Raw genomic sequence first — 14,156 nt, 5'->3', positions numbered from 1 at the left:
TTGGGAGCGTACACGTCGCTGCATCCTTGGACGACTCCTCAGTATATTGAGGAGTCGTCCAAGACGGAAAAATCCGTAAAGCACAATATGCTACCCATCTGGTAGCATATTGTGCTTTACGGTAACTGGCAGTTGCTCCCGATTGGGCGGTAGGTGGGGCTCCAGAAAAGGGGAGTAAGATGGCAGCCTGAATGCAGTTAGTGTTGTTGAGCTTGCTGTCATTAAATGCCCTGCCTTATCAGACGAGCCTTCGTGTGATACCTTTTACCAGGTATATAACCACAATTTTTTAAAATATATGCACCTAAACAGTACGCGTGTTTATTTTAGTCGCAGGTCTACAAGAGCTGCACATGGTTCTTGTTGTTGTTGTTATTGTGGTGGTTCTTGTTGGGGCTGATTTTTGAAATGTGCACCCATTCGTCAGACAGCGACTGGACCCCACCCATATTTGTTGCTTGACTCCACCCACCATGGCACCCAGATGAAATATGGCCACCATCATTGGTTTTCTGGTGGGCCTACGACAAGAGGCTTGTCGGCCTTTGCTGATTATACAATGCCCGGGTTTGTTGTGTCAGATTTCCATTGGCTTTGCTTGGGTTAAGTGTTACTCATGATGAGGGACCCCGAAAAATCTTATCATATGTGAAATAAAAATTATTAATATAAGGTTTAATCAAGCCGTCGGCACGCATAGTACTGTGGTAATATTGTGTTAAACATCATCCCATTTCATCAGCCCCATTACTCACAATGCGGTCGACATGTGTCTTTTTGTTACCTCGTCCACAACTGAGTAAACTGTGCTTTGCTCCTGATTAAAACAGTACCACCACTTGGCGAAAGTCGTCTGCTCAATTTACATGTTCTTTTCCCCCTCAACTTTTGTGTACAATTGATTTGTTCTACATAAAATAAATGTACAGAGTGGACACAAAGTCCCTATGCACGCAGTTAGAATTTAGTTAGAATTTATCTGCATGCTCCCCTCCATTCTCCGCACAAATTTGAATTTGTCTCCATGTTCTTCTGGACATCTTCTTCCATGTTGAGGGTTGGAGGTCATAAAAGCAGCCCCAGACAGCTGTTTTGAGGTCTTCAACTGTTGTTAGGTGGAGATGAGAAATTTCCTCTTTCACAATGCCCCAAAGCGAGTTGTCACAAGTTGTTAAGTCCAGACTTCGAGGAGATGACAGTATCTCAGATCCACATCCAATCCATCGTCCACTGAATTGGTCGTCGAGATATTTTCTTACTGCAAGAGCATAATGTGCATGGAAGAAGTTTCGGAAGAAGGTCAGAGAGCGGTATTCAGGATTGCAAAGCAGATAGGGAAAGAAAGGTGTGATGTGTTGGGGGTGAGTTGCTTGAAGGATGAAGTGGGACAAATCGTTGTGGACCCAGATGGAATTAAAGGAAGATGGAAGAGATATACGGAAATGCAGTTGAATGCAGACAATGAATGGGATGGCAACATAGAGAGTAACCCAGTTTTAGGACCGGCAGAGAAGATAACCGAGAAGGAAGTTGAGGAAGCGATAAAAGCAATTGTTACATGCTCCTCCCCAAACCCCGGTCACGGTGTACCTCCGAGCCCTGAGAGGAGTCACGGCAGAAAGATGTGTTATTCTGTATGTCAAAGATCAATGGTGAAACCACACCAATTGTTACCAAAAAACAAGTATTGTATTAAGATCACACAAGAATAACAGTACAACAACAATAGTAATCAATTGTACAACCAATATATATTTCCTATGATGGTACCATCAGGTTCGTACAAGATAGCTCACTGTGCTCAAAGTGAGTGAAAAGAAGAAGATTCCCAATGTCTCTATTCCGGCATCAAGCCAAAGTCGATCCGCTCCAGTAATCGTCAGAACGATGTCTAATCGAGACCAGAATCCCGTTCGGATGACAGTCACAGTCCCGCTGCCAAAGCAGCGCAAAGGCGCCCTCAAGGCGACTGGGAAATCACACCCTCGGGTATGGACGTTCCACGGCTCCAAATCGGCGAACCGCAGATTTCCCACTCAAAAGCCACGTTACACACGCACACCAGATTAACGTCTGAATGCGGTGAAAATGGTTGAAGCGAAGCGAAAAACCTTGAGCGAAGCGCAAATCCTGCGCGAGGTAAAATGGCCGACGGCCCGTTCTCATGGCGTAACGGCACTCCAACGATTCTCTTTGGAATTCAACCGCAAAACCTGTCACGCAGGTTTATCTGTCACAGCGATGACAACTCTGTCGCAGGAATCCCTTTCCCGGGAAACCCTAAAGTTCACTCGGGACTCTCGTTTGCCAATCGTTCGCTCCAGACCTCGAAGCAGCTAGGCTTCTTGTCCGACTCACTCGCTCCGCCCTCTCTTTTTCCCCTTCCTCTTCGTCGTCGTCCGGTTCCGGTTTCATTTAAAACATTAACTTTTTTACCTTTTGAAAATAGTAATCTCTTTTTCCCCCAAACGACAACAATAATAGTACATGAAATCAAAAATGTTTGCAGTGGATGAAAACCACAACAACGGAAGTGACGAATCCGTAACACAATCAAGAGTAGAAAAGCGGGAGGGCTGATGGAAGTTGTGGGAGATATGTTGAAGGCAGCAGGAAGTTGCATGGGTGGCGCCAGTGGGGGGTCCAGGGGGTCCATGGACCACCCGTCGGGGAGGCCTGTACCACCCGTCGGGGACAAGCCAAATAATTCGTCGGGGAAGAAATAATAATAAATCGTTAATTTTTGTCATAAATCGTATTCCCCGACAAGATAAAAACACCCGATCGGGACAAATTCGGATTCCCCGACAAAACATGTTACATGTACTCGGGTCACATCGATCGATCTTCAAGTTTGATGACAGTTATTAAGTCACATCCACCCAATTTAATTAAACGCACATGGTATGCGCGCGCGTTTCTTGTCTTATTCGTCGGGCAACATGGCGAAATCATCACGACATGAAGTTCGTTCCTTGAGACCGGGGTGTGAAGAGGTTTTCGATAATGATTACGCGAGAAAACACAGCAAAGTTAATAACAAAACGATTTTTGAAAGAGGTAAAACAGCCAAAACGACGTTTGTGTTGGCTGGAGCCAAAAAACAGCCAGATCTTCATCAGATGTTTCAAAGAAAGCAAGCCCCCCGCACTGCCACTGTTACCACTGCAGTTTCATAATACTCTCAAAGAGGATTCTGGAATAAAACAGTGCAATTATATTGAAAACCTGAAGCATAACTTTTTTCAAATGGAACAGAAATGAAATTGATTTTTGGTTTAATGGCACAGCTTGTGTATTCTATTCTTCACCATTAGACTAGCTAACAAATATTTTCAGTCATAATGCCACCGCCACTAAATCATAATCGGCGTACCACCCGTCGTGGAGACCTGTACCATCTGTCGGGTAAAACCTGGAGCCACCACTGGGAAGTTGCGGTGTGAAGAGAATGACAGAGATCTGTAATCTGGTGGAGAAAGAAGGCCGCATTCCAGTGGTTTGGGAAACCAGTACCCTCATCCCTCTATACAAGGGGAAAGGTGACCCTCTGGACTGTGGCTCGTATCGAGCGATAAAGTTATTGGAGCATGGAATGACGGTATTGGAAAGGGTGTTGGAGAGGAGGATAAGGAAGAAAGTGAAGATCGACGAAATGCAGTTTGGATTTATGCCAGGAAGAGGAACGACAGACGCGTTTTTTATTGTAAGGCAGTTGCAGGAGAAGTACATGGAGAAGAGGAAGAGGTTGTTTCTTGGGTTTGTTGATCTGGAGAAAGCATTCGATAGGGTTCCACACGAAGTAGTGAAATGGGAATTGAGGAAGTTAGGAGTGGAGGAATGGTTGATCAGAGTTGTGATGGCAATATACGAGAGAGCATGCACAGCTGTAAGGACGAAGGACGGGAACAGTGGTGAGTTTGAGGTGAATCTAGTCCACTACTAGGAGTGCATCAGGGGTCAGTACTAAGTGCACTACTATTTGTAGCTGTGATGGAGGTGCTGGCTCGGAACGTAAAGGAGGGTTTACCGTTGGGAGTTGTTGTATGCAGATGATCTGGTGTTGATTGCGGAAAGTATGGATGGACTGAAGGAGAAGATGAACAAGTGGAAGGAATGTATGGAGACAAAAGGTCTGAAGGTGAATATCGGAAAAACGAAGGTGATGGCAAGTGGTAAAGCATGTGGTGAGGTGGGAAGAACTGGGAAGTGGCCGTGTGCTCTGTGCAGGAAGGGTTTCGGAGTGAACTCCATTCAATGTACAATGTGTGCTGAGTGGGTTCATCAAAAATGTAGTGGTCTGAGATGGTCATTAACCAGTGTGGCAGCTACATTCAAGTGTAAGGTGTGCACAGAGGGAGCTGCAGATGGAGGAAATGTTGAGTTGGATCTTGGAGACTGCGTGAAGCTGGAAGGTGTGAAAACTTTTTGCTGCCTCGGAGACATGCTGAATGGAAAAGGTGGATCAGACTCGGCAACGGTTGCTCGAGTGACATGTGCATCGAAGAAGTTTTGGGAACTGAGTGGCGTGCTGACGAGGAGGGGAGTGTCGTTGATGCTGAAGGGAAAGGTGTATGCCGCATGTGTGAGAAGAGTTATGATTTATGGGAGCGAGACATGGGTGATGAACGTAGAGCAGCAACGAAGGCTGGAAAGGGTGGAATATTTTTTTTTCTTTCTTTTTTGTATACAAGATCGAGGCTCGTGAAAGAGCTAACATTAATCACACAGAAAGACAAACCGACACATAAAACAAAAAGCATGGGGAGCGGTAGACAAGATGGGGCGAGAGGGGGAGGAACACAAACACAACATCTGAGAGCAGGGACATCGAGACATCTGTGGGAGGGAGAGGGCTTTGGGGGGGGGGGGGAGGCATGGGAAGGGGAGGGTGGGAGAGGTATAAAACATATGGACACTGCCAGGACTTACAGGAAAGAAGTTGGAATTTCAAACACGGTGGATCTGGGGTGAATTAGTGGGGGTAGAAAAGATCAAGGTTTTGGATGGGGAAAGATAAGAGATGGTGGTGAACAGCTGTTTTAAAGACCTGGAGGGAGGAGTGGGATTGAAGGGAGTGTGGGAGTTTGTTCCAGAGGCGGGAGAAAAGAGGAATGAAAGAGTGAAGGTGAGCAGAGAGCCGAAATTTCGGCAGTTTAACCATAAGAGGGTTGCTGGCACATCTTGTGCGACCTGTAGGAATATTTGGGGGACAAAGCACAGAGAGCTGGGGGAGCAAGGCCGGAGAGGAGTCGGTAGAAGACAGAAAGGCAAATGCAAATGGTTCGGTGGATGTGTGGAGTATCATTGAGAGAGAGAGGCAGACAAATGATGAATTGCGAAAGATAATGGGAGTGGAGCCTGTGATGGATGCTGTGAAGAGAAACAGGTTGAGATGGTTTGGTCATGAGTTGAGGAAGGATGAAAGTGACTGGTTGAGAAGAGTGATGGAAGTTAATATAGAAGGAAGTATAGGACAGGGAAGACCGAGAAATATTTGGTTAAAGGTGGTGGAAGAAGAAATGCGGGCAAGGGGGTTAACAAGGGGAGATGTAGAAAATAGGGCAAAATGGAGAAGATTGTCAAGGGGCCCACAAGGCTAACCCCCGCCTTAAAATGGCCTTAAAATAGCAGGGAAAATGGCCTTAAAATGCCTGTTGTTGTTTTGTTGTTGCTGGAGCATAATGTGCTGGTGCTCAATCTTGTTGCAGGATAGCTGTTGCCTCGAGACCTCTCTCACGCAGTTGTGGAACAAACCACGTCTGAAGCATGTTAAAATAAGCAGTGTGATTGACATTTGCATTGAAAAAATTTGACCCCATCAAGTGATCTTCTGAAATTGCTGCCCACATCATGACATGAGGAGGATGCTGTTCACTTTCCTCATGAAAACGAGGATTTTCTTTGCACCAAAAAGAAACATTCGTGGATAGATTGCTGAGGTGAATAGCACACTCATCCGAAAAAAAATATGCGTTCATCTCGATTTAATGGTGGGAAATCGCTGCAGGAGAGCCTTGCTCTAAATCAAGGCAAATCAAAGACACTCCCTGTTGAAGAAGCCTTCTTCTCCCATGCCCGCATCGTGTCGCGCGTAGGAGCTGGCTTATCGAACATCTGCGAAAATCTTGTCCTTATGCCTTCAAAACTTGCTCCTTCTCGCGTGCGGTTGTAAACCCAAACCCAAGTAATCAGTCTCTCTCCTGTCGTGTACTCACTGGTGTCCGTCATACTGAAGCCTTACCTGGAAAACAAATAAAACAAATAAGTAACAGAGGACACACTGTTAAATGCAAAGGGACTTTGTGGCCATTCTGTACAGTAAACTAAAAGTGTGAACAAGAGGTCACCACGTCCACCCATAATTACCCTCGCCAGAGAAGAGGGATTGCATTTAAGTCCATTTGTCTGTCTGTTTGTCTGTCTGTTTGTCTGCACAGGATAAATATGATTTTCTCTGCAACCGTCAGTCCGATTGACAAGAAGTTTTCACAATAGGTGCACCTCCTCTTGTATAATTTTTTAATGATAATTATGGTGTCATGGGTCAAGTGGTATGGGCGCCATCTTGGAAAAACAGAAAAACTTTGCACCTCTATAATCTCCGAAAGCACTGCATAGAAAAAATTGAGACATCGCTCATTGTAAAGAACTCTCCATGGGGAATAAAATATGTTAATGATGATGTCATAGGTTCCTCCATTATGACGTCATAATTCGACAAGTACAAAACTTCATCCGATCAAGATAAAATTTATTGAGCCTCATCTATGGATAAATTGGAGGAGAAAAAAATAAATAATGATGACGTCATCGGTCACATGGTTCAGCCGCCATATTTATTTTAACACAAAAGCCTTAAAACCACTAAAACATGTCATGGCAAGGGTCTGCAATCTCTGATTGCTCTTTCTTGTTTGTGTATGCAGAGGGTTGTTCAAAAATTATATAATGCTCGGATGGGAGGCGGGGGGGGGGGGGGGGGTGAGGAAGTTGATTTTTCAGAAGAGTTGTCAACTATAAAAGTGAATTAAAGCAGCACACATAGCATTCTTTTTGGGGATGTTTACACGTATCTTTGGCCAATTTTAAATTCTAGAAGCACCCGTTCCCTATGAAAATTATGTCGCAGTTGTGACCACAGCGTGGTCATTCTTAATGCTTCATGTAGGTACATCGAGTTATTTCTATTATTTTCTGGATCGAATGCAGCAGCGATATGAGGCATTATACACCGCCCAAATAAAGGGATGTGTTTACTGGTGTGAAAAGTGGTTGAGAGGAGGAATGGGAGAGAGGAGGTAGGGGAAAGAAAATAGGGTTGGGGAGCGAGGTGAGTGGGGATGAGGAAAGGGGGAGCGATTCCAAATAATTCATCAGATGTATTATTCAGAACTTCAAGTGTATGATAATCCTCTTTGTTGTGTTGAGTTTTGTGCACCTGTCATTTTGACGGACTTTTCCTCTAGTTAATGTCCAATTGCAAAGCTCTAGTTATTGTCTAATTCCCAATGTGGACTATTTAGATTTGGTGTGTGTCTGTGTGTGTGTGTGTGTGTGTGTGTGTGTGTGTGTGTGTGTGTGTGTGTGTGTGTGTGTGTGTGTGTGTGTGTTGTGTGTGTCATGCTTCATTCTAAAGGATTTCTGCAGGTGCATTCTAAAGGATGTCATTGGATGTTATCACCATATATGGGTTTCACAAGATGGAATGGAGGCCTCCCAGGTCTAAAAGTATCCACCCCCGTGTGTGCATGCATAAATGACGGTGTTGGCATGCCCATGCGGAAATATGTGTGTATGTGTGTGTGCATGCAAGTTACTGTTGATGGCTGCTATCTCCACACCTGGGTGTGTTTCACAAGATGGAATGGAGGCCTCCCAGGTCTAAAAGTATCCACCCCCGTGTGTGCGTGCATAAATGACGGCGTGAGCATGCGCACGCGGAAATATGTGTGTATGTGTGTGTGCATGCAAGTTACTGTTGATGGCTGCTATCTCCACACCTGGGTGTGTTTCACAAGATGGAATGGAGGCCTCCCAGGTCTAAAAGTATCCACCCTCATGTGTGCGTGGATAAATGACGGTGTGGGCATGCACACGCGTATATGTGTGTATGTGTGTGTGCATGCAAGTTGCTGTTGTTGGCTGCTATCTCCTCACCTGGGTGTGTTTCACGAGATGGAATGGAGGCCTCCCAAATTATCCACCTCCGTGTGTGTGTGTGTGTGTATGTGTGTGTGTGTGTGTGTGTGTGTGTGTGTGTGTGTGTGTGTGTGTGTGTGTCATAAGCTCACGTATAATCCTCATGAATGCATATGGTAATTGGTACAAGGTGTGTAAAACAGAAATTACCTGTATTGTACAAACATTCATCACAACAAGTTGTTTCACTCGGACAGCTCGATAGCACCCTCAGCTGGCAGGGCAGATTACGGGGCTCACTGCATGGGATTTGGTAAAGGGGTTTGAAGCTTTGGTGAAACCAAACAGAATAAATGCAAACAGCACTCTAAATAAGACGGAGGGTTGACGGCATAACAGCGATTAAATAATGAGCAGTTGTGTAGTGCCAAATATTGAGGTACCGGAGGCATGCAAAAAAGTGTCAGCCGTGTCATCTCGCCAGATCTTCTCTACCGTCACGTCAAGTTTAAACATGTCACCAACCATTTGAGTCCGCAAAAGGAGTGATAAATTAAATACACACATTCAACCATGATAAACAAAAGATTCATTCACAGGAACTCACACATCTCATTTTTTTCAATTCTGTTCCTCACAATCTCTTTCACACACACACACAAACATACATCACGCACCAACCTGAAACAGCAACAAATACAACCCCACTGATTGCAAAAAAGACAAAAGAAAAATTAAATATGAAATACCAGCAGATATATAGTGACAACTGGGAGAAAGACAAAAGAGCATGGAAATATAAAAAAGAGTTGGACAGATTGGGGATAGACAAAGAAGGATCACTGGAATGGCTACGAAGAGGTCAGCTCAACTGGGACGGAGAACAAATCATTATTAATGCCCAAGATCAAGGACACGACACCAATGTATTTAAAAACATGGCAGGACTGAGTCAATCGGATTGGTGTAGGTTCTGCAAGGTATAAACAGAAAGCATGAGTCACTTCCTATCGGAATGTTAAAAAAACTCATGTCAGAGCAGCTGTACATCCAAAGGCACAACAAGGTATGCAGAGTAACCCGCTGGCACATCTGCAGAAATGTCAATATCCCAGTTCCACAAAACTCATGGAAACATGAACCAAAAGCAATCATTGAAAACAAGGACATAATGTTCACATATGACCTGATGATCTCATACAGCGTGAACATGGAAAACAAAGCACTGTGACCGGACATTATACTCAGGAACAAAAAAGAAAATATAGCATTTCTGATTGAGATATCAGTACCCAGAGAGTTTGGTCTAAACTCTAAATAATGCAGAAATCAAGAAAATGACCAAATACCAAGACCTCAAGAATGAAGTCAAAAGATCCTGGAAGCGGCAGCGCACCAAAATTGTACCAGTGATAATTGGGACAACGGGAATGATAAAGAAGAAACTTGCAAAGATCTTAAAAACCATCCTTGGGAACATTACCACAAGCGAACTAGAGTTGGAGGGAAGCTGTATGGGGCTCAATGATGATCCTGAAAAGAGCCCTTGGCACAAAACTCTAAGAACAAAACTTCACAACCACCTCCCATGAATCGCAATCCTTCACTGAAGCGGTGGGGGTTAGGGGGGGGGGGGTTTGAGTCCTGCGTGGACTCCGTTACATCTTCTAAAACCCAAATTACATAACCCAAATATATATATATATATATATATATATATATATATATATATATATATATATATATATATATATATATAATATATATATTGTTGCGGTTCTTCGCCGCCCTTCTTCCCCTGACCAAGGGGGGATTAGTCCTCTTGTTCTTTCTGGGATTGATGGAACCGAGACTTGAAACGTCCCTTCCGGGCAAACGCAAAGTAGGGTTTCGGGACCAACTCTCGCTCGTACCTAATTCCTTGCACCGCCACGGAACCGAGGAAGCAAGCCTCGCACGAGCCACGTGTGGTTTCGGCATGCCGAGCGGATTGAGTACCACGTGGTCCATGCAGTTTAGGTAGTGGAACCCGATTTGAGCGGTTCTATTCGTACCACGCTTAGCCAATGAAGAAATCACAGGAACGATCGAATGGAAGAAAGAAAGAACACATGTTTAATTATTCCCACACGTATGTACATTGATCGGGGACGCAGAGACACAGGGCAGCACTTAATCAGTCTTATCTTATCCCCTGGACTGGGGCCCGTCACACTCACACAGGGAATTGCAGATGGATTGATGTTCAGCCAAACGCGTCGACGTGGTCGTCCAGGAACGGCCCCGTCCGGCTCTCCACGGTCCCAGGACGTCCCGCAAAGATGGCAGCAGGCGATGGAAGAAACCTCGTAGCGTGTCTCCCGAACGAAGGCAGATGATGAGGTGGAACGGCAAATGCGGGACCTTCAGCGCGTCTGGCGATTACACAGCCGTTCTCACTCGCGCGACTTAATGCACCGTATAGGGATCGGCCTCAAACTCAACCGAGCATCACTTATTAATAGCGCGTATTTTGGTTCATGCGCGTCTTGCTTCGCCCCACGTATCTCTCACAGTTCTCTGACGCTCACAACTCCTCTTCACCGATCCTCTTGGTTGGTCAGTGCGGCGAGTTCTCCCTGGGCAAGTCCTCAAGTCTCTTTGCTCATCAGTCCTCCCACGCTAGTCCTCCTGGGGGCTTTGCGTGATGGGTTATATAGGTACGCCCCCGAACCTTCTGGAACCCTCTCGAACCTTCTTACCACGCCCTGTGACGCAACGCCGCCGCCACCACCTCTGAGCCCTGATTGGCGGCTCGTGCTTACCGTCAGCACTTCTGCCGCTCCGCCTTCGGATCCGCCCCAACCCTCCTGGCCTGCCTCGTGTTAATTCGCCCAAAATGAACCAAAGTTAGCGCAAAGGGGCATGAGGCTAGGGAAGCTGGAAAGTCGGTAGAAGTAGGGCCTATTCTCCTGACTCTACTCAATGCAGAACTAACAATGGAAAAGGACTAAGCTCACAAATACTAAGAGATAACTACACTATCGCGAGGCTACATGTTGCTTGTGTGACTAACTATGAGGGGGAAATTTTAACCTTTATTATACTCACTGCACAAACTCAAAACCACAACAATATATATATATATATATATATATATATATAAATATATATATATATATGTGTGTGTGTGTGTGTGTGTGTGTGTGTGTGTGTGTGTGTATTTGTGTATATACATATGTGTTGAGCTGACATTTTTTTCAAGACAATGCTAAACTAGAACGGCACTCGGTAGAGCGCACACCTCTGCCAGGCTAAACAGCTTACATTTTGTATCCCACTGATAGGCGGGATCTAGATCCGTACCTGAAAAAAATCGAATCGGCTTGTGCTTGTCACTTAACAAACTCATCCACCAAGTTTTGTCATAAGGTGTCCACAACTTTTTGAAATTTTAAATAACTCATGCTCGATATCATTTTGCTCACACATGGAGAGGGATGGGAGGAGGTGAAAACAGGGAGAAGAGGGGGAGGAGAGAGGAGGTGTCACTGTCACTGTCAGCAAATATCACTCAATGGTGAAGAATCACTTGAAATTTAAAAAAAATTGATCCCGATTAGAATCTTAGAATCTTAGAATTGATCCAGATTAGTATCTGGATCCAGATTAGAATCTTCACCAAAATTCTTCCTTATCACACATCAATTCTTATCTTCCTTCTTCAATCAATTCTTCCTTATCACACACCCAACCTGCCCACCAAGTTTCATCCGAATCCGTCCCACATTTTGAGATATCATGCTATATATCGTTTTTAACCCCATCTCTCAATGGTGAAGAATCACTTTAAGAATTCTTGTATCCGGATCTTCACCAAAATCTAATCGATTTGTCCTTGTCACACACCCAACATGTCCACCAAATTTTGCTCTGCTCACAGACGGACAGATAAATTATCTGATTCAGATCTGGATTCGGATCTTCACCAAAATCGAATTGATTCGTCCTTGCCACACACCCAACCTGTCCATCAAGTTTCTTCCGAATCCGTCCATAACTTTTTGAAATATCCTTCTCAAAGACGGACAAACAGATAGACAGGGGTGAAAACATATCCTCCGTCCATCTTCGGTGGTGGAGGTAACTACGGTTGGATTTTACGGATATGCCAGCGGACTGTTTGGATTTTCCATTCCTATTAATGGCATTGCATTGCCCAAGGATAACTTCACATTTTACACGAAAATATGTGCTGAGGGACAATCTACATATTACATCTGCAAGGAATGATGAAGGCAGTGAGGGAAGAAAAGAAAACAGAATTAGTTGGGGATAGAGTTAAGCATCTTGCACTTCCTTTTGCATACATCTATATTAAAATATGTCAGTGTAAGTCAGTGCATGTGTGTGTGTGTCTCCTCCATAACTCCAAAACCATGAAATCTGGCAGCCCAAAACTTTGCACTCGTACTAAGTGAATTTGGAGTGTATGAATGAAAACTGGGTATTTGGGTAACTTTAAACACCCTTTTGGAAGATAATTAATGGGGTTCTCATCATGAAAAAAAAGAAAAAAAAAAGCCTTATCCTTGGTCAGCCTGCCTATCCCTTGCAGTGGTCTTCAGCTGCCATTTTGTTTAAAATGCCTTGCCTTGGAACCACGATATACTCTCATGGACTAATTAAAGTACATAATGGAAATCTGTCTTCAAATTTGAGGATCAGAGCATTTGGATTAATTAAGTGTCGAATCTGGAATGAAGTCTGAAAGGTTTAAGAAATTCATGATTCTCATAAGTAAGCATAATTGCATATTATTTACTTTAAGCAAGCAAGGCTTTAATCCCTCCTTCTCCATATTTACCCAAGAAAATGTGAAATTGCCAAAGCATTGAACTTAACTCTTTCTACTGTTTGGACAATTATATTGAGTGAAGAAAAGATTAAGGAATGTGCCGAAAGTGTAACTTCATTGAATGCAATTAAAATATTTAACGAGCAGGATCGCCGCGTAGGTTCATGTGGCCACGTTGGGTTCTCCGTGGGGAAACCATTGGCAGTTAGGAAGGCTAAATAAATTAAATTAAAGATCAAATTCAAAGGATGATTAACATAAACAGGAAGATTAGAATGAGTAAAGCAACGAGACAAGTGAACAACGACTTCAAGAGAGAATTGGAAAATATTGAATTAATATTTTAGTTAATTTATCCTTTGAAAAGTTTCCACTCAATTTCTGAGACGTCTCTCTCCCACGCTTCCTCGTTTTCTCCCCCACCCATCACTCTTCCATCCCCCTTCCTCCTCCATCCTCGCTCCCCTCCTCTCTCTATCTCTCACTCTCACCCTGCCCCATCCACATACCCCCTCCCTCTCAGAGGGTATAGCGTGTGGTGAGGCATCACTCACCCCTCCCCCACTTCCTCTTTCCCCCTCTCCTTGTTCCTTCACCCCCTGTGTGTTCCTCTCCCCCCCCCCCCCTCTCTCCCACTTCTCTCTCGCTCCCCCTACTTTCTCTCCCCCCCCCCCCCTGTCTTATTAATCCCATCAGCGAAGTGACAGGTGGTACATGCTCGCAATATATAATTGACTCCAAGGGGGAGCAGCTGATGCATGTTATGTAGTTAATTACACGATCGATTTTGATGGTTACACTTGTGATTTGCAATGTTTAAAAAAAACATTGGTGCATTGTCGGAGTTATTCCACACAAAGGCCTACCTGGAATGATTTGATGAAGGTCCACAACAGAGTTCGAATTCCCTCTCCTTTGTTCAGCAACTTGACGAGACGCATGACTCGGAAGAGGCGGAAAAATGTGATGGAGATGCGAGAGCTGTCTTCGGAACTCTAGGGATGAAAAACGAAATCCATCTCAAAAATACTCCCAAAGATAAATACCCCATCTCCTCTTATAGGACAATATGCCAAACCATGCAGCCTTTCGACGACTTCTCATGTTCTCCTTACACGTCATTATATGTTTGATAAGCATCTGCCAGATTGAGTCATTTCAGAAACCAGAGAGGTTT

At 44.4% G+C, this 14,156-nt stretch overlaps 1 protein-coding gene across 1 annotated transcript in view; it reads right to left on the bottom strand.

Moving 5' to 3' along the window:
- Window positions 1-14,156, bottom strand: part of LOC137426005 (voltage-dependent L-type calcium channel subunit alpha-1D-like) — a 545,673-nt gene that overhangs the window by 97,715 nt on the left and 433,802 nt on the right. Inside the window, 1 exon segment of the mRNA XM_078775346.1 lies at window positions 13,846-13,974. Within this exon segment, the coding sequence (XP_078631472.1) occupies window positions 13,846-13,974 (129 nt within the window).

The sequence above is a fragment of the Myxine glutinosa genome, chromosome 4 (genome assembly GCF_964187855.1).
Source record: "Myxine glutinosa chromosome 4, kmMyxGlut1.1, whole genome shotgun sequence".
In the NCBI taxonomy this organism is placed as follows: Eukaryota; Metazoa; Chordata; class Myxini; order Myxiniformes; family Myxinidae; genus Myxine; species Myxine glutinosa.
The sequence above is the reverse complement of the archived record's forward strand: the minus strand, read 5'-3'. Positions and strand labels throughout refer to the sequence as shown.